General features: G+C 47.6%; 2 protein-coding genes across 4 annotated transcripts; both read right to left on the bottom strand.

Annotated features, from left to right (window-relative positions):
* Window positions 1-148: 148 nt before the first annotated feature.
* On the bottom strand, window positions 149-17288 carry MAPKAPK5 (MAPK activated protein kinase 5). Of its 3 annotated transcripts, none has more exons than XM_083873726.1 (14): window positions 16897-17288; window positions 13218-13291; window positions 12213-12288; window positions 11253-11350; window positions 10171-10283; window positions 8258-8343; window positions 7606-7701; window positions 6534-6614; window positions 4920-5107; window positions 2961-3081; window positions 2327-2457; window positions 1629-1750; window positions 1243-1347; window positions 149-344 (listed from the first exon to the last, which is right to left on the bottom strand). In XM_083873726.1, the coding sequence occupies exons 1-14, from the start codon at window positions 16930-16932 to the stop codon at window positions 250-252; spliced, it is 1422 nt and encodes a 473-aa protein (XP_083729852.1). In that variant the 5' UTR covers window positions 16933-17288; the 3' UTR covers window positions 149-249. The 3 variants fall into 3 exon arrangements, with proteins under 3 accessions (XP_083729852.1, XP_083729853.1, XP_083729854.1); XM_083873727.1 differs by having other exon boundaries at window positions 1635-1750; window positions 16897-17286; XM_083873728.1 differs by lacking the exons at window positions 11253-11350; window positions 16897-17288 and having other exon boundaries at window positions 13218-13281.
* A 681-nt stretch (window positions 17289-17969) lies between these two features.
* ALDH2 (aldehyde dehydrogenase 2 family member) lies at window positions 17970-26293 on the bottom strand. Its single transcript, XM_083873980.1, has 13 exons — window positions 26144-26293; window positions 24819-24923; window positions 23669-23809; window positions 23365-23444; window positions 22886-22997; window positions 22349-22477; window positions 21803-21916; window positions 21362-21464; window positions 20530-20714; window positions 20061-20225; window positions 19598-19755; window positions 18850-18964; window positions 17970-18579 (listed from the first exon to the last, which is right to left on the bottom strand). Exons 1-13 carry the CDS (start codon window positions 26264-26266, stop codon window positions 18547-18549), a joined length of 1563 nt encoding a protein of 520 aa, XP_083730106.1. The 5' UTR covers window positions 26267-26293; the 3' UTR covers window positions 17970-18546.
* Between the last annotated feature and the right edge of the window lie 1652 nt (window positions 26294-27945).

Genomic DNA, 27945 nt, shown 5'->3' with positions numbered 1-27945 from the left:
AATCCACCCCATTTGGGGGGCTCATGATTAACAGTACATAAGTGATCATATATACCTCAAGGAACTGAGTTTTAAAAAAATATTACAGTACCAATGATTTTTTTTTTTTGTATCTACAACTATACAGCATTTTCAAGCAGTATGGAAATTTAATGAAATAATTATGATTTATTAATTTACATAAAAATACTTTTTACAGTTAAAGAATAAATCTTAAATGGTAAAAAAAATAAGATTAAGAAGCTCCAGCTATTGAGAGTCGTGGGAGTTTGTCTGCTCTTCAATCACTTGTTTTACAATTTCTGCCAGTTTTAGTCGATCCACTTTGTCTGTGAATCCTCTGCCTGGAAGGGAAAAAACAGGGAATCAGCTGAGGCTGGGCACAAGGAGGAAAGCAATCCCAGCTGGAATTAACAAAGACTTAGGGTAACAGCAGCACAGGATCCAAAAGGAATTACAGACCATAGTTCTGTTGGAAAAACTGAGCAATTAAAAATCTCAATTAAAGCGAAGCAAACAGAACAGAGGAGGAAGCAGGATTAAACCCTTGTGAAGCTGCCTGATTCTGCTGGTCCCTTACATCCATCAGCACCTGCTCCTGGGGGCTGACACCTCTGCCAGCCCTTTCTGTCCAGGAGCCACCTGAGCATTCCCAAAGTGACTGTCCTGGTTTAATTCTGCTTCCCACCCAAGCAGAGCTGCAGGGCTGCTGTGCTGCAGGGAGGAGCAGCTTCCAGCACAAAGAGGGAATAAACAGCTGGATGGAAAGCAGCTCAACACAGCTGGAGGTTCCTAAAAGGATCAGAGAATCCTGGAATGGTTGGAAAGGATCTTAAAGGTCATCTGGTTGGTTCCACTCCCTGGGCAGGGACACTTTTCACTATTCCAGCTTGCTCCAAGCCCTGCCCAACCCCTCCTTGGACACTTCCAGGGATGGGGCAGCCACAGCTTCTCTGGGCAACCTGTCCAGGGCCTCCCCACTCTCAGAGGGAAGGGTTTTTTGCATATATCCCATCTATCCCTGCCCTCTGGCAGTTTAAAATTCCCCCATTTCTATCATGATCCATTTGTGCTGTTACATTCTTGGTGCCTCTGAAAACTCAACCCTGACCCTCAAATAGAAATTTCAAAGCAACACTTTCACCTCCATTTTGGGAACACCAGTTCTGGTAAAACGGATAAAACAGTGTCAAAACCTAAATCAGCCCAAATCCAATAAATTTGGGGAGCAGGAATTCTCACCATTCCAGCTGAAGCTCTGCAGGGTGTCTCGCAGCAATTTGCACTCCCTGTTGTATTTCCAGGCTTCCTGCATCACTTCATTCAGCTTCTCATCTTCATTCTCTCCTGTTTGGGACAACAAATGGACACAGCAGGTTTGGCCTCATGCCTCACTGGGCAGTTACTCCTGCTGACCCCACACAGACCAGGAAATGGCCTTTAAACCAAATATTCCTGTTTGAAAGTTCTTTTGACAGCTCTGCATGTCACTAAAATTCTACATGAACCCAAATTCCAGCTCAGAGGCTGCCCAGGAGTTTTGTTCTTCCTTCCTCACCACTGAGACAGACAAACCCAAAGTCGGGGTCTTGCACATTTAGGAATAAAACGTTCTTAAAAGTGGCAACCTTTACCAGCCTGTGGTAGAATGCACTGAGCAATCACATCTCTCAGCTTCTCCAGAGCCACATTGGAATCGTTGCTTCCATTCTCAGGGTCGTGGATGTAAACACCATCCTTTGGCTTGGTGCTGCACAAGAACAAGGAGGAAATAATTAGAAATTTGGGCACAGCTCAAGCTCGTTGTGTAACTGCTCCACTATAACACAGCTCCTTCCCTCTCTGGGAAACTGGGAGACAGGTTCAGAATTAATTATAATTCTTGTCCTGTATTATGAGATCGTTTTAAGTATGGAGAAAAAGAAATAGTCCTTTAAATTACTTCAAATAAAGGTAATCCTAAAATATGTGAGTCTATTTTTCAGATTAACTTGAACAAAGAGAGAGAGACAGAGAGAGGCTACCTGACTTCTTCAGTAAATAAATGTCAGGATGAGAAAAAAGATCTTGGAATTCTTTCTCCCAGTTTGCCTTATCTTACATGTGACCCATCATCCCATAAAGAATCTGTTCAATACAGGAACAACATCCAACCTCCTTCCTGCCCTCACTGCCACACCTTGGCAGAAAAACCACATTGTGCCACTATTACTTGTCTGAGCAACACCAAAAAGTGTGTTAAACCATCAAAACTGGGCCTGTGCCATTCCCAAAGCCATTTTCCAGCCACTCCAGTTTGTCCTTTCAAACCCAGCTTTGGAGTTACCCCAGGAGTTTCCGCTTGCGCAGGATCGGGTTGTTCACAGAGTGAAGGGGCTTCAGGCTCACTTTGAGGTCCTGGATTCTCATGTTTGCAAGTTGTTCTGCGTGAGCCTGTTGGATCCCTGCCACCATGGCCTGGAAAGACAAAAGGGGCACTTGGTGCAACAACACATGGACAGTGTTTGCCATGGGCGAAAAAAAGAGGCACAGAATCCAATTTATTTTGAAGATGTGCATGAAGGAAGGCATGGCTAGAACTAAAATCAGTGACAAAATACCCCAGGGAGAAACAGGACAAAGGATCATCTCCTCCTCATGTACACAAGATTGACTGAAATCCTCTTTAAGCAGAAATTAAAGGAAACAAGGACTATTTGTTTCATTAGTGAGGTCATTGCTGTAGTGGGGATAAAGCATGGTAAAAAGAGGAAAGACCTGTGGAAGATCCCTCAGGCTCTGCTTCCTATCACCAATCTGGGAGCATCTCCTTCAAGCCCAAATTTCACATTTGATTTCCATTTTTATTTCTGTTTCCATTTTCTCCCTAAAATCTCAGGCTCTTCAAAAAAGCCCTTCACCCATCCCAGAGCTCTCCTGCTTCTGTGCAACATTCCTGACCAAATAACTGCTGTTCAGACCTTGTCCATCATCAGCTGGGCAGAGGGCAGGATGTTGTCCAGGGCCTCTGTGGAATTGAGCCAGGGATGGTCCAACACTCCCTCAATGGTCAGACGTTCCTCTGGTTTGACCTTCAGCAGCCTGGGGAGGAAAGAATAAATCCCTAAGAAGAGGTTTGTTGATTTACAGAGCATTTAAGCATTTTAAAGGCCAGAAAATAAGCTTCTCCACGAGCCCAAACTGCCCCAAAATGAGCCCAAAGTCTGTCCCAGCTCCCTGACCTTGCTGTGGTTTAATGCTCTCACAGCTCATCCAGGGCAAAGGAAGGTGCTAAAGGCCCTCCTGGGATCCCCCTGTGCTGCTGAATCCCACAGCTGCTGCTCCCAGGTTGGAAATCACCTTCCAGAGGAACTGGAAGTGATCCAGACTGGAAATGCACTCCCAGAGCTCATCCCCAGACCAGGTTACGCTCATTCCAAGGATTCTGGGCATGGAAACTCTGCAGGATTCATTCATGCTCCCACCATGCCACTCCTCAGCTTTTCTCCCCCACTGCAAAGTCCTCAAGCAATGAACACTTTGGTTCCAGCTCCTCAAAATAAAAAGCAACTTTATTCCAAGATTGCTGAAAATTCCATGAAATCAATTTTTTTCCAGCATGAAACTCTGGAAAGAAGATTTGCAGATAAATTTGTGTTCTCATGATGAGCACAACTGAATAAAAAAAGCAAAATTTCCCACAGAGTGCTGACAAGTCATCCCAAAGCCTGAATGAGAACGGGAATGACTCCATGAGCTTGTCACACTTCCTTAGAGAACTCCAGATCAGCTTCTTGGCTGCACAGCACAATTGTTTAATGTACCAAGAAAGTGGAAATAACTTGTACAAAATGTCAGCAGCACCACGGGGGAGCTCTGAAATCCCACTTGCTGCCAACCAGGTTAAATTCACTTTTGATACCACACACGTGCATTCCTTTTCCATGCATTTTCCAAACCCTAACCCATTATCAAACCCTCATAAAAGCTTGAGGTCAGAAATCAGCCTGGATGTGACAACATCCTGAGAGCTGAGTTTCATAGGAATTTAAACAGACAATGAAACCTTTTGCCTGTGGAGTTTCTGTGTGGAGAATCAAGAGCTGACCTTGGTACAAAGGAAAGTTAATTTAGTGAAAGGTTGGGGGTTCTCCTGCACAGCTCTAAAAAGGTCTCAGCACCCTCTGCAAACAATGTGAATTCTTGGAGAATTTACAGTACATCTGAGGAGCCACTGACACTTTTAAATTACTTCCCCAACTGATTTTTTTTTTCCTATTTATATTGCTTTTATTCTCTCAGTTCCTCTGGTGATGCAAAGGCAGTAAGTCCTTGTCACTTTTTCAAAAATAAGTGAGGTCAAGCCCTAATCAGTGCCACGTTCTTGCTCCCAAACAGACCAAGTCTTTGAAACACTCCCAGCTGAGGGATGTGCCCTGCATGGAAAACAGACTCCATTAGCATTTGGAATAAAACATCCATGCAAAACCTTATCTGAGTCTGGCACCTCATGACAGATCTTAATCTCCCTCTCCATCCTCCTGCCTGGCTCTTTTTAGGCTGTGTATGATGTGCACAGGGCTTTAGGGGACAGATTTACCACATCCCATTAAAGGCACTCGATTTTCACAGGAATTTAAATGTTATCCCAGGAAATCTGTGCCAGTTGTGTTATCCTGAAACCCTTCAGTGCTCCCACTCCCCTTAAAGACTAAATACACAATTCATCCCCATAAGAGAGACATCAAAATTAAACAACTGGGCAGGGAAAGAAAAACATTTCCCAGATTTGGTTTGTGCTGAATGTAACAGAGAATTTGTCAGCTGGATGAGCTGCAGACAATCCCCTCACTCCTGGAAAAACAGCCCTTGGGATAAGCCACTTCCAGGTGCTTTTCCAATTCCTTAACACGAGCACAGAGTTTCCTCCACGGACTCACTTTCTCACAATGTCTTTTGCCATTTCTGAGATCTGGCTCCACTCTTCCTCTGGGAATTCGAAGCTCCCCGTCATGATCTTTTTCCTCATGTCCTTGGGGATCGTCCGGCTGTGGTGCTTGGAGTAAAAGGGGGGGTATCCACACAGCATCACGTAGATAATGACCCCCAGGGACCACAGATCACAGCTCTGCAAGCAAGGAAAGGGTCACTCAGGGGAGAAGTTTGCAGCAAACAGTGGGGGAGTTATGATAAAAGTTCTGTGTGATTCCCTAAGGGAACAGAACCAGATCAGCTCCTCCTCCAGATCCACCTTGGTGGATAAATCTGGCTGCTGTGAACAAGGCAGCTCCCTGCTCCAAGCTCAGCAACTTCCAGGTGGTTGGGAATTGTCTGGGAACAGCAGAGGTGTGAGAGGTTTATTGCATCTCTCAGGATAGCTGAATCCTACTCCCTCAATCCCATAAAAGAATCCAGTTGTTTACAATGGGAGACTGAAAACAGAGCCACCATCCAACAAAGGAAGCAGCAGGGATATGAAATCAGAGCTGTCTGTGGTGACAACCAGGGAGAGGAAGGAGCCAGGAGCAGGACTGGGCTGCCATGGAAGGACAGAGCACCTGGAAGCCCCTCAGTGTCTGTTCTGGGGACAAGGCAGCTTGTGCTTGTTGTGCCAGGTGCTTTTGCTGAATCACACTTGTGGACAAGGCCCTTCCCTCAGCAGCCTTTTCACCTCGTGCCACCAGGACTGCACAGATCATGAAACATGCAAAGAAAACCACTCCCACCTTGGAAATCCCAAATTTTAAGGAACTCCATATTGAATTCTAAGGAATTCCATATTGAAAACACTACTGGAACATTCTAAAGAGTTCAGAAACAGAAGTGTCTGCTAAAATCACCAACCTGGTTCTCCAGGATGGAGAGAGGCAGTCAGAGTCCTTGAAGAAGGCACATTTGTGATGCAGACAAATTAACATTTGCTTTAACTCTCTCTGTGAGGCTACTAAATGCCAACACTGCATATCAAATACCTGCTCAGGCACGTGGTGGAATAAACCACCTCTCTAAAGCTGGAATCAGGGCAGATGCTTACACTGGGATCACAAACCAGATAACTTGAATTAAAATTGACACACTCAGAACACTCAGTGGTTCACGCACTGCTCAGTCAGCACGAAACAGTAATAATGAGGAAAATGGTTTGGAATACCCAAAAAAAAAGATTATGACCTTACAGGATATTTCCTGTCACGATTTTGCCAAGATTCCAGCAGTGACACAATAAATTCTTGGCTGTTTTCCAGAAGATCCAGGTACAGAGCAGTTTCTGGCACAGCTGCCTGAACAAGGAATGCTCTGCACATCCAGAAACTCTGGCAGCAGGAAAGAGACTCCCTTTGAACAGAGGTGAAAGAACTTCCCTCGTGGCCTCACTCCAGCAGATTCATTCTCCAAAACCTTGTTCATATTTAGTGCTCCTTAAGAGCATTTGTGTATTTTTCCTTTATTAGAGGATCATTAATTAAGTTTGCACTAAGTGTGCATTTTATTATTTGCTCTATCAGAAGCACCAGTGGCACAGGGAAGACTTTTAAAGATGTTTTTCAGCTCACCTTGTTGTAAGTGTAAGGGGTTGGAGAGGTGGGGATAATGCCAGACTTTTCTTTCTGATGTCTTCTTTGTGCCTCCAATACCTGGTGAGAGGGGAAATAAATAAAGGAAGAAAAATCTATCTCATGAACAGGCAACACAATCAGCGAAGTCTAGGCCAAAGATTCCTAATGATTTTCCATTCAGGAAACTTATTCCAGCTACTGAAGACTACCAAACTCCAATTTTTCTCCCTAAGGAAGACTGGAGCTTTCAACATGGGGAAAAAACTAAAATATATAATATTTCAAGGCACTGAAATATTATATTCAGTTCTGTCTGAATTAAAGCAGTTGCTCAGAACCCCCAACCCCTCCATGCTTGGAACTAGAATCTAAAGTGTGTTTTGAGAGTATCCCAAGCTCCAGAGCTGCCTCTTTTTGCCTCTCCCAGAACAAATCCCATCAGATGTGTCCCTTGTCTGTGGGTTTGGGTTGCAGGGAGCCCCAGCTGAGAAGGAATTTTCAGGACATGCTCTGATCTCTGAATTTCCCCTCCCCGTGATTAAAGGCTGCCCAACACTGCAATTAAATCTCCATCTGCAGCTGCTTTTCATTTTCTCCAGGTCTCCAACACAAAGGACAGGAGAGAGGGGGGAAAGGAGCACTACAAAGAGCAGCCTGTGTGTAATTATAGATTGTGTTTAATGACAGGGGGTCAGGCCAAGGTGCCCAGGTACCAACCCTTTCCCACTGCCCTTTGTGAACAACCGCATTTTCAAAACCTTTTTGTTCCAGCAAAGCCCTTTTTAATGGAATCCTGAATGAGCTTGAGCTGGAAGAAGGATGGCAAAGCAGGGATTTCTCCAAACCAGCTGCTTTAATACAGCTAAAAGCCAATTGTGACCATCAGTCTGGGAAATCTGCCCTATCAACAGATCCCTGTGGCCCTCCAGCTCCAGAGTGGAGCAATTCCTGCAAGATTCCTGCACTCAGAGCCCTTCCCAGGATGGCAAATGGGGTTAAAATGATGTGGATATGGAGGTTCAGGCAATAATTGATCCCACTTCAGCCCAGAGCAGGAACTGGTTGTTACCTGAGGTGCTACATAATAAGGAGTGAACTGAGGTGTCATTAAGTCACCTTGGTCTACTTTGGCAAACCCAAAGTCACACAATTTAACAGGTGCATCCTAAAACAAGGAGAAGAGGCTTTATTAGACAAATCTCATTAAATCAGCTTTTCTAACACAGAATTCTCCCCCTGTCCTCATCTCACCTTTTCCAAACATCCACCTCATTGTATTTATACCCTCACACTCCACCAGGCAGCTGAAAGGTCACAAACTGACTTTTCCAAACAGAGGTTTTGCTTTTCTGGGTGCTCTGGGCCAGGAACAGCCCACTCAGGGATTGGGAAAGCACTGAGCCCCTTGCAGGGGGGTCACTGCATATCCAGGCTGCTTGTGAGCAGGAGAGACAAAGAATTGTTTGGATCTATCAAAACACCTCTAGGTAGAGGGTCAGAACAGAATTCTGTGTTCAGGTAGAGAACCTGATTCTTATTTAACAGCAGCAGCAAAGACTCACTGCCCTCTAAGAAGATCAGAGAATGGAAAAGCACCAAGTGCATCCAAGGTGATTCAATTTTGTCACCAGAACATTCATGTCATTTTACCACTATTCTGAGTCACCCCTGAGCCATTTCACAAAATTCAGCAGCAGAAGAATTGCAAACGTCCATCTTACCAGAGAGTTATCCTTGAAGAGGAGATTCTCAGGCTTGAGGTCTCTGTGTGCAATGTTTAGTGAGTGGCAATGCTGCAAAGCCAAAGCTATCTGGAAAAGGGCACAATAAATCAGCTACAATCACCGACCTCCTCCTGCAGCCTGGACATTTATTTCAGCTTTACAAAGGACATTTCCAACCCCAAACATTTTCACCCCACTTGGGTGGAGTTCTGAGTTAGGACAAGCCTGACCCTGCTGGGCAGTGGTGTGCAGTGACAACTGGGACATGAATCCCAGAGAAAACAAAAGCCAGGTTGGCCTGGGCTTCCCAACCAGCTCAGTTTGAGAACTTGAGGCATTGAGAGCCCCCCAAAGTGAAGCAGGAGGTGCCAGTGCTCCCTCCCTGCTGTGCCAGGGCTCCAGGGTGCTGCCCCTGCCCAGCAATTCCACCCTGCTGAACCACTCAGCACTGAGTTCTTGCTTCAGGATTCCAGGGAATAATTCACTGCACTTGGTCCTGCTTGGAGATGCAACACTGAGGCAGTTTTATTTTTTCATTTTAGGTGGTACTGCCTGCACTTTAATAATTCTGTGGATATCCCACAGAAATGTATTCCTGGATTCTTTCAAGGATGCTTTAGGAACCTGCAATCCAGGCAGGAAAGCTCCAGGGACTGCACATTTCCAAGTGCAATTCATTTAAAGAAAAGCAAAGTATAAATATTTAAACAGCATTCATGAGACAGAAGTGAGGCACAGCTTCACAACCCTTATTTGGAAGTATCCCTGCTGGATTCTGTAAGATCCTACTCAAGTTAGTCCTTAAAAACCTCAAATTACTGTCACAAGAGAATTCACTGCTAATTTAGCTCTGTAATAAATACAAACACATTCCCAGAGAAAATAAGGCATTGCTGTGACAAGTTTTAACCATTCCTGGGTACAAGACAGGAAATGATGAAGAACCACTAGAGAAAAGAATTTTAGAGAGACTTTCGCATTTCAAACTTCATTTCTACAAACATTAAAGCAAAGAGTTACTTGAGACATGAATAACCAAAGTGTACACACAGAATTCAGATCAAAGTCTTGACTTCTGGTCAAGAAAAAAGTTTTACAAGATTTCCCCACCACATCAGGATCAAACAGCCCAAAGGATGTCAAACAAACTGTCAAGAATAATTCTGTATTTCCACCTCATTTCTTTGTTGGATGAGACCAAAAAGTACCAGCACAATTAGCATTTCATTAGAAACAAGTCAAAGCACAAAAGTAATGTGAATTTTTTTGCCCAAGGTTCAAACATTCTCTCTCCAGCTGAGGGGAACTGAGGATCCCAGCAGTGAATTCCACAGAGATCCTTCTGAGAGTCCCACCAGCAACAAAAAACCTGATGGACACCAAAACCCCCTGCAGAAACCACCGTGGAGGTTATAAAATACAGCACTCAGGAGTGAGCTGGGAGAGAAAGGGTGAAGGAAAAACAACATTGGAACAAACAGACACAAAGTCAGAACAAACAGACACATTCCTTGGTATCTTCCAGGAATTCCATAAGCCCAAGCCCAGAGCCCAGCCTGAAAACCCCTGGCCCAGAGGAGAGAAATGTCACGGAGATTCCGGAGCTCGGGAATCCTGCTGGAGGCAACACTTTTAGGACAAGAGGAATGACAAAGTTCTCTTGGAAGTGATCTCTAGACCAGGTGTGGAAAAGCAATGTTAAGCACAGCAGACCCAGAGAACAAGCCCACACCTTCAATCCTTTTATTCCTAGTAAAGCTTTGGCATCGTCACTTATAACAAAGCAGGCAATGATCATCGGATCAGAACTGAGGATTCTTTTATTTAATCCTTTTTCCCCACCCTTCCAGCCCCAGGAATTGTCCCTACTTTAGCCAGAGCATGATGGATTTGCTGGGACAGGGGGTGACTTGCCTGCTTTGTTACTTGGCTCGCTTGCTTCTCAGTAAAGTGCCGGTGCTGGCTGATTCTGTGGAAGAGCTCTCCCCCTTCCATCATCTCCATTACAATTAGGAGCCGAGCCCTGTTCAAAAGCATTTCATGTTGTTACGTTCAAAATTCATCAAAAAAAACAGAATTGCTAAGCTAAGAATGCATATTTCACACAAACACTGCTTTCTCTCTGTGCTGCTTTTGGGGGCAATTTCGGTGCTGCCGTTTTGCCTTCCAGTCTAAAATCCAGCAGGATTTTCTGGCTCCCAGTGATTGGCAGCCAGGAATGTCCAGTTTGCTCCTCCTGATGGGCTCCCACATCCAGCTGGAACAAACTCCACATGGATACATCCAGCTCCACACCCAGGATGGAGCTGGAAGCCTTGTGGACACTCCAAGGGTAACTCTGCCCTCAAGGATTACGGATGCTTTTGAGTCTGGATCCCCCATTGTTTTAATTCACAGCTTTATTGCCATAATTATAGAAAAAATAGGAAGGTGGAGATCAGGGCTGCCAGATCCTCAAGGAATTAACTCCCAGTTCCCAACACACAGCAAAATCAGCTACACCAGAGCTTAAGACAGGTCTCAGCTCTTTCACTCTCCCAGCTCTGATGATTTTCTCCACTAAGATCCTATCAGAAGACAATGTTTTTATCCTGATTTAATAATGCACACAAAAAATGATCACTCTGCTCCATGTTTTCCTGTGTTCATTTTAAGCAGGACAACGCACTGAGAGTTTTCAGGGCTGAATTTCATGTTTTTAGAAACAATTCTTTCACACAATGCAGACTGAATCAATGGAAAACCTAAAAAAATGGAGATGCATTCAAAACAGGGAGTGAAGGAGGCAAAATAATTTAAATACACAAAAGTCAAGGAGGAAAAAAAAAAACAACAGCTGCTTGGTCTGCAGGATAATTATTATACCTGGGACCCCCTTTAAATAATAATTTTGTGATTAAAACAAAACAAAACAAAAAAGCAAACTCCACTATACCTTGAGCTAAACATGGAAAGCAAGCGGTGGGGAATGAATCACCCTATGTAATCTTACCTGGGGCTGGATTCATGTGGGAACTGCACACTGTTAGCATAAACTTCAATTATTTGAACAATATTGGGATGTGTTGCACACATCATGTGCAGACGTACCTTGAAGAGAAGGGAAAAGCTGTTACTGCACACAGGGACAGGCACCTGAGCCCTGCTGAGCACTGCTCACCTTGGCATGGATAAAAACACCCCAGACTGGCCCCCAAATTTGTGACAGATTATGGGATCACACACAGAGCTCCTGGAAAAGCTCAGTCTTGAGAGTTCTTTACATAAATTTAAAGACAGAACCAGCTTTAAAGTGGCAATGTAGGTGCAACTGGAAGAGAAAATTAATGAATAAACCCTAAAATTCCATAATCTGGCTTCTTTCATGGCTCAGCTCTCCAGCACTCACAACACCTGGAACATCAACTCCTGTCCCAACATTCAGGAATTTTCCCCACTTTAAAGCTCCCTTTAAAAGCTTTTTCCCACTTTAAAGCTCCCTCAAGCCAAGTCTTGATGTTTTTTGTACACAGATGATTTTTAGGGGGATTTTAAAGGAGAATTTGCTCAGTAACAAGGAATGGAAGTTGCCTGAACCTCGAGGACAATTAATCCTTTATTAAATTCCTGATGGATGGAGGAGTGCCCATCAATCCACAGGCAGACAGTTTGGCACCTCAAGAACTTCCAAGCAGTGTCAGGAGCTGCTTTAGCTCCTGGCACATGGAAAAATCCATTTCCAGAACAACCTGAAGTAGTGACATCCAAGAGTGAGACGTATGGAAACAAAATTCCCTCTCAAACTGGTTCTGTACCATTACGGGGAGAAGAACAGCTTTAAAATAAAGCTCAATTAATTATAAATAAATCTCTGGAAGCACAGCCAGCAAATGGGGGTTTGGTGGTGAGGTTTTTATATTTAAAACATCCCAACAATTGAAGTTTTTTTTGGAGAGAAAAGCAGGAACTGTACCTCATTTCGAGCTTTTGGACGATCGAGGAGGATTTTCAGTGCAAAGCGTTCTTGGGAGGATTTTTTCATGCAGACTCTGGTATTACAGCAACAAAATCAGTCAGTCAGCAAGGAGGTTAAAAAGAGACACACCTGAAGCAATTGATTTGTAGCTCTGAGTTTGCTCTCCACGTGGGAATTCCCAGGAATGCCCCCAGTCTGGGATACACAGGGAACATCCCAGCTCTCACCCTAAATTCAGCCTCAAGAGAGATTTTGGATGGAAATAACCCCAAAGCACACCTGAACATCCCCAGTGATGTTGGAATAAATAAAGTGTTTGGAACAGATGAAGTGGTTTGGGAAGGAGTTCCTCGTTTTGGCTGATTTTTTTTCCTCTTTTCCCACCCATTAAACAGTTGAGGAAAGGGCCCATGTTTGAACAGGCAGCCAAAAGAATAAAGCATGAAATGGGTGTTTTAATGGAACAACACAAAAAGGATGAGGAGAACCCAGACAAGAAGAAATGATGGGAAGGACAAAGGGAGCACCCAGGAACAGCAGCACAGTGGTTTTCCAGCACAAATTCCCATTCCCTGAAGGGAGAGGCCTTGTTGGAAAAGTGTTTTTCTTCCCAGAAATCATCCAGGAGTTAGAAATCCATGAGGAGCAGGGCTGGGATGCAAAGCCAGTGGCAGTGTCTGCTTTGGGCTCACGGGAAAAGCTGGAAAAACAACTGGGAAAGCAGGAAAGGGGCAGTGCTGGGGCAGCAGGAGCCAAGGACAGGGGGGTTCAGGAGGAATCTTTGTTTTCATTATTCCACAATGTTGGCTGTTGGAACATCCCAGGACAGGGAAGGGAGGAGAAGTTTTCCTTCCCAAATTCCCCCAAAAAGACAAAACCCTTCCTGCACAGCCCACGTGGGGAAGAGGCATTTGTTGTTCATAATTTATCCCATCATCACATTTAGTAAAATACTCACTGATTCCTCCACAGGTCAGGGAAAATCCCAGAGTGTTCCCTTACCTAACAGGCCCACTGATCCCAGCTCCCAGCTTCTGAGTCCAGTTAATGTTGTATTCCTCTAAAATGGAGGTTTCCTGTTCAGGAAGGAGCAGGAGGAAGGAAAACACAATCAATAAATACATAATAAATAAAATTATTACAGCCTTTCCAAAGAAACCCCAGCTTAATAGATCTGAGTGTAAAAGTGCCTGCTGGGGAGTTTGCTTTCCTGAGGAAAATTAAATATAAATATAAATAAATACCAATGCTCAGGTCATGATTTACCTGATGAAAATTCTTTCTGTGCAGCTGAAATTACAAAACAGGGTTATTGAGAGCAGTAAATGTGATTTTGTGCCTTTAATAGCCAAAGTGTAACAAGGGCATCCCTCCCTGACTCAGTTCCAGCTTCCTACCTACAAACAATCAATCACAACAAAACAAGGAGCCCATTTCACCATTAAAATGCATTTTTTTGGTCACAGAAAACAGAAAATTGCAGGTTTCAAACCTTTGGAACCATCACCTTGTAAATTAAAACCCTGCTTGATTAATTTTAGATTTTTCTGATAATGAGCCAGGCTCCTTTTGTCCAAATCCACACAGACAGGGTTGGGTTTTGTTAGGCCACAGCTTGGGTGCTCTGAGGCTTAACCACATCCCAAGGCAGGCTGTAAACTCAGTGCTCAGAGCTTTGATTGATGCCCTGAGCTGGGCCTTTGTTCCTTTATTAAATTCCTGCCTCTGCTCAGGATAAATCACAGCCAAAGGAGCTGCTGCAACAGCAGCAATGGGGAAGGAAAGGAAAAATAATTCCCAAATACACTAGAAATTCATGGAAGAGACCAGCCCTGAAGGTTTTACAAAGGGTTTAAAAGGAAGGGGCAGAAATCTTAGTGGATCCCAGAAATTTGTGGTTTTCAGGAGGAGCTCAAAGAAACTTCTTATCAATTCAACTCAGATAAATTTCACTTGTGAGGAGCCTGTTAGAGAAAAAAAACTGATTTAATTTTCCTGATATTCAGCTGCAGAGACCTGAAAGCAGCAGGGGTGGGATGAAAACACGATTTTAGGAGGGCATTAATGACCATTTAATTTCTATTTCCTGTTCTGTGTATTTGCCATTGTTTTATAGCAAAAAGCAACAATTTTATGTCTTGCACTTTCAAAAATTGGATCCCAACCTTCATCCCAAGGCAGCTTTACAACTCAGAAGTTCAAATGAATAATTAAGTGATCAAGAAACACAAATGACACCAAACCCAGGATTTAGGAGTTCTGTGCCCAGGATCACTTCCACCTCCCAGCTCAGGAACTTCAGCACCAGGAATTCCCAACACTGTCAGGGAAAGGTTGGATTCCACCACCTTGGGGTGGAATCTTTTCCAACCTTAAGGATCCCACGATTCTGATCCTGAACAGCTGGAAATGCTTCAAGAGCACCAAAGTGTTTGAAAACACCCAAGTGTTTCAGGTGGGAAGCACAAAGGCTTGAGTTCCCTGGGTATGGAATTCCTGGGCACATCTGGGAATCACCTGCCCTGCACAGCTCCAAACTTCCAGGAACCTGCAACTTCTGATGGTTCCTTATGTTAATTTTCAGTGAGAAAAGGGGATAATGACATGAGATATCTGGAATTACGGCAAACCTTCACACCCACGTGGAGCTGGGATTTCTCCAGCAGCAAAATTCCCTCTCACTAAGCCTCAGCCAACAGCTTGGGCACTGTCCCAGCAGTCTGGGATGCTCAGAGCTTGGAAAAATCAGCATTCACAGAGCTCTCCCAGCCTGGATTCCACCGAGCTGCTCTCACACATCGGGACTGCTCAGCCCCTTCTGAGCTGAGGGGCCTTTTCCAACCTCACTGATTCCACTGGATATTGATGGGAAAAAGGTTTGAAATAAAGAGTTTGGGGAGTCATTGGTGACTTGAAGGAGTGCAGGCTGCTTGGACAAACTCCATGGATCCAACCAGAGAAATGTCACATCCTGTGGAATTCCCCTCCTGCTCCTTCAACCTCTCCTGGATTCCCAAACATGGATCCCTGTCCTGAATCCCAGACCTTGAACCCGAGAACAATCACACCTGACCTAAACCAAGGATCTGAGAAGTACAAAAAAATCACCATAAAGTATAAAAGTACTAAATTATAAGTTAGATTCAGGCTGTGCCCAGAATTCCAGGGATTTGCCCAGGGAGTTTTGGTTGAACCCCTCCAGACTGGGAGGAGCAGGAGCACAGAATTGTCCCAACACTTCCACAACTGCTGCAGCTTTTTAGCTTTAAACCTCATGAGTTCTGATGTGGACTTTTCCCTTCTCATGAAATACCACAGAAATACTTAAATCCTTTTTTTTTCCCCCCAAGCCTTCAGGATGGCTCCTTCCCTGGAGTGTGCCAAGAAAACCACAGGGAACAGCTCTGACACTTGATCTCAGGGGTTAATGACAACCTCATTGGACTTCCTTCTACTCTGGGCTTTTTTTAGTGCAAACCCCACAATTTTTCAATATGGAAATGCTCAAGGGCAGGTTGGAAAAGGCTGGAAAAACCTGGGACAGTGGAAGGTGTCCATGTCCATGGAGGGAGTAGAATAGGATGAGATTTATGGTCCTTCTAATCAAATTTTTCCAAGATTAATCAATTGCACAAGGTAAAGAACCTCCAAAGAGGTTTGAAAACATTAATTTACATCCCTTTATCCCAACAGGGAATTCCCCAGCTCCCACAGAGCCAGGGCACAGAGGGATCCTGAGTTCACACTCTTAAACCCTGGATGTGTTCAGCTCCAAACACACAAATCCCACACTCCAGAGTTGTTTTTTCATGGAACAGGAACTTTGGGAAGGCTGCCTGACATCCTAAGAATCAGGAAAATGGAACAGTGGCAGGGAAAGAGAAAGGAGTTAGGAAATAGAGTCAGAAACAGAGTTCTGACTGCTGGAAAATGTGGGGAAGTTCTCTTTATGAAAGGCTGCTCTTTGGTGTTTGACTTTGTAGCTTTCAAGCCTGATGGACAGCAATATTTAATCCATGAAACAGCAGCCAACAGCTCTGAGTGATGTCCAGGTGCTGGAAAACCAAATTACTTGGTGGTGGAATCGCCTTGATAAGGTTTAGGGCTTGATGTGTTTGAGTGATATCAGAGCCAGGAAAGGTGAACAAAGCTTGGGAAGAAGGATTTGGACAAAAGGAATGCAGAACTTATGGGCCATGAGGACATTGGGCAGAACCCCCAAGATAAGGGAGAAACTAAAATCCCAACATTGAATCTGTGCTGAAATCAGCTCCACTGGGTAAAAGGGAATTCAGCAGGGACAGATCGTGACCAACCCAGAGACACCGAGCCAGGAAACGCCTCCGAGCCCAAGGAAGGGAAGGACCGAGCGTGGCACTAATTAAAGAGCCAAACGAGAGAATCATTACCCAATAGAACACTAATTAATAACACAACTATACAACTTGTAGCCAATGAGCGCTAATCCCTTTGTTTGCTAAACACAGCACAAACAGCAAAAAAAGTTTGGAATACTCGGGGCGCTCGGTTTGCGGGATCCTCCACCTCGCCTCCCTCGCAAGCAACCCCCGTTTTCCACACGGTTAAAAAAAAAAAAAAAAAAAAAAAGCCAAAAATCGGCCACACGAGCACCGTGACCCGGCAACCCCAGCCCGGTTCTCCCCAGCGCCTCCCGGCCAACCTTGATCGTCTTGTCCATGTCGTGATCCTGCGACATCGTCCCGCGGAGCCGCCGGGGGCCCGGGGGGCGCCTCAGGCAACGCGCAGCCCCGGAGGAGCCTTTGTGCCGCCGCCGCTCCGCCTCATGCCCGGCCGGGCGGGCCGCGGGTGCCGGAGCCCGGCGGCGCGGGGAGGCCGCGGGGCCCGCGCGGAGCCGCCGCTCAACCGGGAGGAGCCGCCCGGGACCCGGACATCGCCGGCACCCCGCGCCGGGCAGCCCCGCCGGCCGCCGCGTCCCGCTGAAAGCGCGCTGCTGCCGCCGCGGCGCCCACGGGAGGATGGAGAGGGATCGCCGCGCCCGCCCCGAGCTCGCCGCGGGATTTTTAGAGCCGCCGCTACGGTGCTGGCGCGGTTTGCAGGCGGCGGGAGGCAGCTCTGAAAGCGCGACGGCGGCGGCAAAGCCCCCGCGGGGCCTTCGGGAAGGCAGCGCCCGGTGATGACATCATAATTATCGAGCCTCGGGGGCGGGGCGAAGCGCTCTGGCCACGCCTCCTGCTTAATGAGAGGGAGGAGCGGGGCAAAGCGAGATCTCGCGAGATCTCGACGGGCAAAACATAACGACGGGAATTATCATCCGTCGAAATGCGGAGGTCTCGCGATATCTCAGGGCGCCCGCTGTTTTGGGGGGGGGCGGGTGGCTCGAAGTCTCGCGACAACTGCCGACCCCACGCGGCTGAGGGGGAATGGCCGCCCTTGTGGCCGTGAGGAGAAGCGGCGAGAAGGAGCCTCAGAAACTGCTCTGAGCCCTCCGGCCGGGCACGGACCGCCCTCCCCACGCCGCTCTGAGCCCTCCGGCCGGGCACGGACCGTCCTCCCCACTCATCACACCATGGGCGTGTCTCCCAGAGCCACAACCCGCACTCACACCTCCAGCCGCACTGGGGCCAGCTCCCGGCTGTAGTTTTCCCTGTAATATTAAGGCAACACAAGGGCAGCGGGCAAGGCAGAAAGTCAGAGAAAATCCTTTAAAATAATGGATGCGGGAATTCGTGTGCAACTTGGGCTCAGTGGCACAAATTTCTTACAAAAATAGGGTTGATTGCACTGAGACAAGAAATGTTTATTTGGAGTGGCTACAACAAGCAGGACGGAACAAAAAACCCCACTTTTCCCTCAGAGATTTCACGTTGCTCCCTAGCCCAGGTACACATCAAACTCATTTCACTTTGCTCACAGAGGAGAAATACAGTTTATAGGACAATGGTTATAGACCTAATTCTGTAAGCCAGCACATAATTGTTATTTTCTACTATATAAATCCTCCTAGACTAAAGAAGCATTTAAATGATTTCTTGGGAAAAATAAGCTTATTTATCAGAGGTGTAAAGATCACACCCCTCTCCTGTGGGTGATTACACCCACAAAATACCCAAAATCTCCCCAAAGTAACCACCCATCTTGTTAGTGCTCAGCCAACTGTATTTGGTATCTTAAAAAGATAAAGCCAAGTAGGTTTGTTTCCTTTTTTTTTAACAAAAACACCTAAAAAAACAGCTCTTAACGCAGAGTTACATATCTTTGCATACTAAACTTTGTGTGTTGAGCTTTCATTTGTGTGTCATGAAGCTGCATTGTTATTATTTTCAAACTTGTGGAGGAGGTCGCTGTCCCTTTACGAGTTTTTCTGGGGAATTTTGATTGTCACCTAAAGGGAAAAAAAAAAAAAAGAGTTACAAGTTTGGGGTTTTTTTTTCTGGAGTTTTTAGGGGTATTCAGTGGAAAGGTGAGAGGCAGGAGAAAATCCAGTGTGTCCCAGTCAAGGAAAGGAGCTCGAGGAGAAGGTGGAGCTCAAGGTTTGGGTCACAATTTTGCCCCAGTTTGGTTTCACCTCTCAGCCCAGCCCACACCAATGGCACAAAGATGATTTGCAGCTCCACCAGAGGGTTGGGGAGGCTTTGGATCCAGGGCTACTCACGTTTTTCACCTCCACATAAGCCTCCAGGCCATACTCCCCCAGCTCCCGCCCGTTGCCAGAGGCTTTGTAGCCCCCAAAGGGAGCCTGGGCACCAAACACGTCATAGCAGTTTACCCTGGAAATTGAAAGAGAAGATGAAAACCACCTGGATCTCAAGGAAGAGCCTCCTGAGCTGTTCTGAGGGGAATTTCTGGGCAGGATTCCTGTATTTGTCCCAACAGGATGAATCAACGCTGTAATTTTTCATCAGGCAGGACACGGAATATGATGGAATCCACCCACAACTCTCGTTATCCCAGGGCCAAGTGTCCAGTTTGCCACCCTCAGCTGTGGCTTCCAGGGATGGGGCAGCCACAGCTTCCCTGGGCATCCTGTCCCAGGGAGGAATTCCTTCCCAATATCCCATCTAACCCTGGAATGGGAAGCCATTCCTCCTTATCCTTTCACTCCATCCCTCATCCCAAGTCAATTTAGGCACTGCAAGAGGCTTTAAGGTCTCCTTGGAGCCTTCTCTTCTCCAGGTGAACATTCCCAGATAACCACTCCCATAGGAAAGATCCTCCAACCTAAATAAATTCATATATATTAAAAAATACACCTAAATTTTACCAACTCCCCATTACACCTGAAGGTCCTACGTGACACTGAGCAAACTACAGGCAAGATTAAACCCAAAGGAGAGTCAGAACAACCCCCTGGCAGTGCCCAGGGCAGCTCCCAGCAGCTGTGGGGGGCACTGAGGGCTCACCAGACCGTCCCAGCCCTCAGGCTCTGAGACACAAAGTTGGCTTTGTCCAGGTCCTTGGTGAACACAGCGGCTGCCAGGCCGTACTTGGAGTCATTGGCTCTCTCAATCACCTCCTCGATGGTTTTGAATTTCAGGATCTGCATCACCGGCCCGAAAATCTGCAAAATACAAGCAGAGCATGAGAAAAATCTGTGTGGTTTGGTTTTTTTCTCCCTCACAGGGAGGCCGTGGGTGATGTGGGGCTGTTTGTGTGTGCTGAAAGCCCCACAGGACACGAAATTCACTGTCACTTCCCCTATTACAAAAGGCCCAGAGTGTAACCACAGGGGAAGATAATGTAACAGTGAGAAACCTCATGATTAAGAGGTCATGAACAGCCAGTGCTTGTAAACCTGGGGGTTTTGCATCAAGAGAAGGCAAAATCAAAATGCCACAGGGTGGAAAGGGGCTGACCAGGACTCACCTCCTCCCTGGCAATGGTCATGTTGTCCTGCACATCCCCAAAGACAGTGGGCTGGATGAAGTAGCCCCTGTCTGCAGCGGGGTTGCCCCCACACAGCAGCTTGGCTCCCTCCCGCTGCCCAGTGCTGATGTAGCCCAGGATCTTCTTGAACTGCTCCTCATCCACCTAAGAGCCAGGAGGAGACAAATGTCAGCTCCACCCGGGGAAAGATTCCACTCCCACCTGCTGTGCTCTAGCAATTCCTTCTTTCAACAGGCTGCCAAGCAATCTCCAAAGGGAAATGATCATTTTTAAATGCCAGCATCAAGTTTTGGAATCATCCAAATGGTTAATTAAACTCCTCCCTCCTGCACCAGTGATAATGGGCACAGTTCCAGTTAGGTTAATCAATAGACACAAGGATACTCCCATTCACTCAAGATTGGGACTATCTAATGAGATAACAGCTCAGGGCATTTCCTGCTCTTACCTGAGGCCCCTGCTCAGTTTTGAAGTCAAAGGGGTTTCCAACCACCCTGGCCTTTGCCTTCTCCACGCTCCTCTCCACAAACTCGTTGTAAATGTCCTCCTGCACGTAGGTCCTGGACCCAGCACAGCAGCACTGCCCTTGGTTGAAGAACAGGGCAAAGTGGGCTTGATCCACAGCCCAGTCCACTAGGAACAGGGAGAGAAAACAAATAAGCAAATAAACCCAATCAGAGCCTGTGATTTTTTTAGGACAGTTATCACAGAGACTGCTGGGGATACAAAGTCCTTTCAGTTGACAGCATTTGCCATGGGTTGGTCGGGCAGGAGTTACAGACTTCATTCTTTATTAAAGCATCCCAGAGTAGAGAAAAAATACCTAAACTGAGGCAGGTTACAGTTCTCACTGGAAATTATCAGGTATTAAGGACAAATTTTATTCCTTAGCTGCCATATAACAGCATGTGTTGGCTCACCAAGGCCAAAAATGAGTTTATATGCAAGGGATGAGGGAAGCAGAACTTCATAGGAGAGGAAAAAGGTGGTGTGCTCCAAGAGAAGTGAAAAAAATGGAGCAAGGACTGGGGGAAGATACTGAAGCAATTTTTTTGTTGTTGTTGTTTTTGTTTTTGATAACTGAACTACCCAGCAATGGGAAAAGAACTGGGAGTGGAGGAGTTCTGACACACAAATGCAGCAGCTACAGCAGGAGGCACAGAGTGATGTCAGGACTCGAGTCTCACAGAGAAGAACTTCCCTTCCTTTCCTCTTCCTTTTCAGCTCTGCTTGGAAGAAGCCATAGAGGCACAGATAAACATTGCCCAGCAGCTACTCACTGTCTGCATCAGACATGATGATATTTGGGCTTTTCCCTCCAAGCTCCAGGGTCACCCTCTTGAGGTTACTCTCTGCTGCAGCCTTTTGGATCAGGTGTCCAACCTGCAGGGAGAGCAGAGCAGGTGTTGGGATTAACTCCCACATCAGCAAAAGGGCTCTGGGTTTACATCTCAGTCAGCATTTAATGTTAATCCCCTCATTGTCTGGGCTTTAACTCTGCCCAGAGTTTCACCTCCAATAAGAAGCAGCTCAAGGGGAAACAATAGGAAATATTCTAAAGAATCCAACCAGAACAAAAGAGTCTTAGGTAATGCAAACACACATCTCACACCCTGGAATCAGCTTTCAATGAGGTGTAGAAGGCAAAGCACCTGCAGTGTTTTATCCAGCTATGAGATACTCTGTGGTCCCAAGGGCTGAAGGTCCAGGGGCTCCCTTACCTCTGTGGAGCCAGTGAAGGCCACTTTGTCAACGTCCATGTGGGAGGAGATGGCAGCTCCTGCCGTGGGCCCATAGCCAGGGATGATGTTCACCACACCCGGGGGGAATCCAGCCTGGCAATTCCCAGCAGGACACAGCAACGTTATTCCTCTTGCAAACCAAGGCCTTCACTCCCCTCTCCTCTGGTTGTGACACTCAGGAGACCCACCAGCAACAGCCTTTACCCCTTTGATTTCTCCTTTGATTTCCCAGGAGTTTATTTTAATGCTCTTTGCAATAACCAGGACAATTCCTCTTCCCACCCCACATCCCAAGCACAATTTGAAGGTGTATATACCCATATAAATACAGATATATGTTCTCTTTCTGACCACCCTGAAGTTCATTATCTAACCAAACTTCAAAGAGCGCTTCCTTAATCAAGACTTACATTGTCTCCACACACATTTGCATGAACAAGGTTTTTTTGTTCCTAAATCAACTGCTGAGAGACCCAGGACAACCCATCCTTCCCTGCAGTGTTGAAATCCTGGCCTTGTCCTCACCTCTTTAATCAGATTGGCCACGTAGAGAGCACTCAGGGGGGTTTGCTCTGCCACTTTCATCACAACCACGTTCCCAGTGGCCAGAGCAGGCCCCAGTTTCCATGCTTGCATCAACAGTGGGAAGTTCCACTGAAAAACAAGGAGGGATTTGGTGGCATGAACTTGAAAGTCTCTGATTAGTCAGTTATTTAACAGTGAGCTCCACTCAAATCAGCACTTAGGGAAGAGTCTTGGATTCTTTCTCATCACACAACATTTTGGGGGCTGATTCTAGGGAGTAGTTTAAACTTAAATGGGCTTAAAGCCCCTTTATAAATTTTTTTTTCCAATCAGCAGATATAAAGTAAACCTCACTCAGAGCCTGTGAAATCAACAGGCAGTTCTGCACTGCCAGAGTGAAGCAAGAGCCCTCCCAGCTGCTGCAAGCCCAGCTCTGTTTACCCCTGGGAGGAAGAAGTGGTTGGCAACGCAGGGGAACTTAAACTGTAACACTGAATTCTTGCAGTGCTGCAGGAACTGCTGTTACATTTTACTCACCGGGATGATTTGTCCACAGACTCCCACCGGCTCGTGTCTTGTGTAGCAGAAGAAGTCTCCATCCAACGGGATGGTTTTGCCATGGAATTTATCAGACCAGCCTGCAAAGTATCTGGAAACAATAACAATTTGGTTAGTGGAATCACCGGAATTAAAATAACAAGTCTGCTGCCAACAGAAAATGAGAGGCTTCCTCTTTTTCAGACACTTCAGTCACAACTCAGTGCAGGTTATTTCCCAAACAGGTGATTTAAAGAATGGACAGTAAATAGAAATATTTGTGTCTCCCACTGCAATTTCTATGCTGTAACAGATCCTGACCATTTGTGTCACTTCGGGAAGTCAGAGGAATTACAGCAAAACACAAACTCAAAGTGTCTGATATGAAACCATCAGCCAGATCCAGACCCCACAGCACCTGAGGCAGCTGAACCTGCAGAGATCCAGCACCATGGGCCAGCCGTGGCCTCCAAACCCACCTGAGACATTTGACCACCATGTCCAAATCCACCAGGTAGGAGATGGCGTAGGGTTTGCCATTATCCAGAGTTTCCAGGGCCTGCAAAAGACACCGAGGTTCCCAAAAGAGCCAGGGGGAAGTCACAGCCTTGAGTCAGTTCTCAGTTTGCAGCCTGCATCTCCCCTGCTTGTCTGCATTTTGCTCTCAGCTTCCCAAAAGCACTTCCCCATCCTTTGGGAGTCTGTCCCAAGTCTGAGGTGGGGATGGAGCCCCCAGCCCACCCAAAGGACACAACCCCCTGTGGTTCCCAGCTCAGCACTCACGGCCAGGTAGGCGCGGTCCCTCTCGATCAGGTCAGCCAGACGGTTCAGCAGCTTCCCCCGGTGAGATGCATCCATCCTCCTCCAGGGAGAGCCCAGCTGGAATGCTGCCTTGGCTGCCTTCACTGCCTTGTCCACATCTGCCTGCGGGGGAGCCCAGGCAAAGGGTGAGAAAGGAGTAACCAGCTCCCACTCCCTCTCTGCAAACAACAAAAAGCTCTCCCTGCTCTCCAGGAGAAACCAGCCTGCAGCCATTCAGCACGAGAAGCTGCTCCTGCCAGGCTTTTGAGGGAAGAACCTGCAGCCTTGGCAGCTGCCCCACTGCAAGGCACTCCTCAATCCCAGGGCAGGGCAGGGCAGCACATGGATACAGCCCTGGGCCACTTTCCCCACCTCAGCACAAACCCTGTGAGGACACAGCTTTCCCACCCAGGCTGCATCCCTGAGGAGGAAGGAGCAGGAATGGCAGTGGAGCAGATGGGTGCAACAGCTGTGCAGCCACAGCCTCTGCCTGTGCTCACCCCCTGTTTATTCCAGCTACCCAAAGTGCAAATTTCATCAGGTTATTTCTGCAATGTCACCTGCTGGGTTAATATTTGCACCCTAGAACGAGGCATGGGAAAAGCTCTGGAAATCTACTTTTGGCACTTCTTCAGAGTCCAGTCTAAAGGAGTTTTTCCCTTGATCAGCTGTCTCTGATCCACGATTTTGTCCTGTCAGGGCATTTGCTGGCTCCTACTTGGTTCTCTGTCCTGGCTTGCTGCAATGGTTTTGCCAGGACAAGCCAGGCTGCCACACAGAAGCAAACAACAAAGGGTTGCCCTCACTCACTTCTCCCTTGGGAAACACACACAAGTTTCCAGACTGTAGGAAAAACCCAAAATTGCTGAGAGACACCACCTCAGCTCTGCCACAGACTCCCAGGAGGGGCCTTGCATAAGGCAGGTGATGATTACATGACTTTATTCCCCACCATTTTTTATTATTAAAATAAGCAGTCAAGGAAGGACACAAGTATCACTGGCCGTGGTATTTGCACAGATCAGACAAACACGGAGCTGTCCAGGTGAGACATGGGGTGGTGTCTTCCTCTGCAACCCCTCTGGACCTGCTCCCATGGGGAACAAACCCATCCCATCCCAACAGCATTTACCTTATCGCCCTCAGCCACCTGGCAGATGACTTCTCCCGTGGCTGGGTTGATGGTGGGGAAGGTTTTCTTGCTGATTGCATCGTGCCATTCGTTATTTATGAAAATCTGCAAGGGAAAAAGCCAAGCAAGGGCTGAGCCTTCAAGCCAGATCCCAGGGAAATCAGAGGGAGCTTTGGTTCTTTGATAGCACATGAGAAGCCTGGTTAATTAAAAGGGCTTAACTTGACTTGTGTGGGCTCCAAACCTGCAGCAATATGAAGGAGATACTTTAGCCTAAAAGCACACAACACAGCCTCAAGTGAATAAAATAATTCACGGCTCAGCAAACAGCACATGAATTGGAAAAGGTTCCCACCTTGGTAGGTCCCTGCAAAAGCTGGAGCCTGGCTGGAGCTGTGCAGGGACACTGGGAAGCTTTGGGAGACTGAAGAGTGGGAAAATGCTTTAGGCATGGACAATACAGTGAGTTGATTTTGTCCAGAGCTCCAGAGCTTTTACAGCATTTCTTATGGTCTTATGAGTCTTAAGGGTCTTTTCCAATCTAAAAGATTCTATTATTTCCCAGATTAACTGATTTTAGTTTCGACATGTGCCAGAACCAGGTGCTAACAAGAGCTTTTTACCAACTTTTTCTTCCTAAGTTTTTTTGGTTTTGTTTTTGTTTGGTTTTTTGTTGGTTTTTTTGTTTTTTTGTTTTTTTTTGTTGTTGGTTTGTTTTTGTTTTTGGGTGTGGTTTTTTGGTGTTTTTGTTTGTTTGTTTGTTTTTTGTTTGTTTTTTTTTTGTTGTTGTTTTGTTTTTTTTTTTGTTTTGTTTTTTTTTTTGGTTTTTTTAGTTTTTTTTTTTTGGGGGGGGGGGGGGTTTGGGTCTGTGTTAAGAGAATGGGAGTGCAAAGATCGTGGTGCTCGCCAAGAACTCGCAGAAGGCTCAGACAACCCCAAGAGCCCGGACACCGGGGCAGGAGTGGCCGGTGCCCTGGAACGGCGCCTTCCAGCAGCACCTCGCACAGGTGACCCCACGGGACTTTCCTGGGACAAGGGTCTGGTCTCTGCAGACAACCAGCCAAGCACTTTCCCCTCCCTTTCCCCAGGTTTTTTCCGTGGGTCGCTGGCAGCGCTGCGGGGCTGCGGGACCCACCGAGGGGAAGGGGAAGGGGACAGAGCCGGGCGGCGATGGGACACTCGCCCTGCACCCGGGGCTGCTCTTTTCCAAAGCTTTGGGCCCAAATCCCCTGGGCTCGGGCTCAGCCTCACCCCGGGCTCGATCGCGGCCAGGGGAGCCCCGAACCCCCCGGCCCAGCCCAGCCCGGCCCCCAGCGCGGCCCTACCTTGTTATAGGCGATGTCGGGGCGAGGGTTGGGCGCCGGGATGGGGGAGGCGGCGGCGGCCGACAAGGGAGCCCGGAGCAGGGCCGGGCAGAGCCGGGAGCCGCGCACCACCGCCCGCAGCATGCTGAGCTCAGCTGGGCCGGGCCGGGCCGAGCCGGGCCCCGCACCTCGGGCCGGGACAGCCCCGCCCCGCCCGCCCCGGCCCCGCCCGGTACCGCCCCCCCGGCTCGGTTTGGCACCGCCCGGTACCGCCCCCCCGGCTCGGTTTGGCCCCGCTCGGCACGGCACGATAGAACCGGCTTGGAGTCCTTGGTTTGTATGGAATAGGCTCGGCTCGGCTCGGCTCGGCTCAGCACGGTCCGGTTCGGATCAGCTGGCGTGGCTCAGCGCCCTTCGGGTCGGTTCAGCTCAGTGCAGTTCACATCAGGCTCGGGTTGGTGCCTCGTCCGTGTCCAGCACGGGCACTGACTGTCCCTGTCCTGGTCCCTGTCCCGGTCCCTGTCCCGGTGCCTGTCCTGTCCCTATCCCTGTCCCTGTCCTGGTCCCGGTCCCTGTCCCGGTCCCTGTCCCTGTCCCGGTCCCTGTCCCTGTCCCGGTCCCTGTCCCTGTCCCTGTCCTGGTCCCTGTCCCTGTCCTGGTCCCTGTCCCTGTCCCTGTCCTGGTCCCGGTCCCTGTCCCATCCCTGCCGTCTCCCGGTCCATGCCCCGGGAGCTTTGTGCCTAATTGCAGGCAACAACTAGGAAAAAAAGAGGGGGAAAAAAAATCTCTGCTGAGCTGGTTATTTTTTCGTGAAGGTGATGAAGGAGAATTGGGGGACTTGGATTCCCCGTTTCACGGATGTGGCACCATTACTGTCCACCCAGGCACCCCAAAAAAACCCCTCCCGTGTGCAGGGGCAGTGGAACAAAGCCAGGGAAGTGCTTTCACAACAGGGATTTTCTCGGTGAATGCAAATGAGAGGCTTTGTGAAATCACTCCCAACAATGGCTAAAGGGCTTTTTTTTTTTCTGGTTTGTTTTAAGTGCCTTGTGCAACTACAGGTATCCAAGTGCAGACTCTGCAGGGGACAGAGGTGTGCTCGGGTTATCACCACCATCACTAAGGAAGACACAGACCAAAAATACAAAGAGGTTTTAACCTCTTTAAAAAAAATTAAAAAGGACTTGTGGTATTACCCCGTATAAGAGACTCAGTGAGGGGTCTCTGAAGGGTGACAGGGATGACTCTGGTTTACCAAAGGAGACAGAAAAATTGTAGAGTATGTGAGTGCAGGAATAGTTTCACCCTGGACAGTCCAGGTCGCTGAAAGTCTTGCTGGAGGTTCCTGCATTTGCACTTTCCAGGCGTTTCTCTGAGCAGAGGGAGGATCAGCCCAGCTGTGCAGGGAGGAGCAGCACAGCCCAGAGAAGGCAAAACGCCTGCCCCAGGTTATCCCGCAGGACACGGATTAGGCCGTGTGTTCCCCGGATCAGCTGAACAGAAATCCTCTTGTGCTGGTCTCAGCCTCTCTCATCCCTGTCCACCCGCATCCCTTGAAAGGTGACGGATTCCCGGCCAGTGGCTCCTGGGCAGCCCTTTAGAGAGTGACACTCACAGGGACCTCTTGTCCCGACCTGTTCTCCCTCCTGTCACAGCCCTGCGGTGTTAAACCTCCTGTGGGAGATGCCAGACCTGTTCTACCTGCAGAGATGTGCCCCTGGCTCCCAGAGGGAGCGGCTCAAGGTGTCCCCAGGGCACAGAGCTGAGCTCCAGCCCGGGGCTAAGCCCTCAATGTGTGTCCTCTCTTTGCCTTCTGCTGATCC

This window comes from Zosterops lateralis (assembly GCF_965231275.1).
Source record: "Zosterops lateralis genome assembly, chromosome: 17".
Lineage (NCBI taxonomy): Eukaryota > Metazoa > Chordata > Aves > Passeriformes > Zosteropidae > Zosterops > Zosterops lateralis.
This window is presented reverse-complemented; position numbering and strand designations above follow the sequence as displayed.

Bases quoted from the DNA above. Each gene is read 5' to 3' on its own strand.
- MAPKAPK5 (XM_083873726.1), bottom strand. From the start codon at position 16,932: ATGTCGCAGGATCACGACATGGACAAGACGATCAAG. The intron at 7,702-8,257 runs GTAAGATGGACG...TCCTTGTTTTAG, and splicing joins TCTTCAAGGATAACTCTCTG to GATGCACCTGTTAAATTGTG. The intron at 3,082-4,919 runs GTGAGTCCGTGG...TTTCCTCCCCAG, and splicing joins GCAAAAGACATTGTGAGAAA to GCTGCTGAAGGTCAAACCAG.
- ALDH2 (XM_083873980.1), bottom strand. From the start codon at position 26,266: ATGCTGCGGGCGGTGGTGCGCGGCTCCCGGCTCTGCCCGGCCCTGCTC. The intron at 24,924-26,143 runs GTAGGGCCGCGC...TTTCCCTTGCAG, and splicing joins CCGACATCGCCTATAACAAG to ATTTTCATAAATAACGAATG. The intron at 21,465-21,802 runs GTAAGGGAGCCC...CTCTCCCTGCAG, and splicing joins CCTTCACTGGCTCCACAGAG to GTTGGACACCTGATCCAAAA.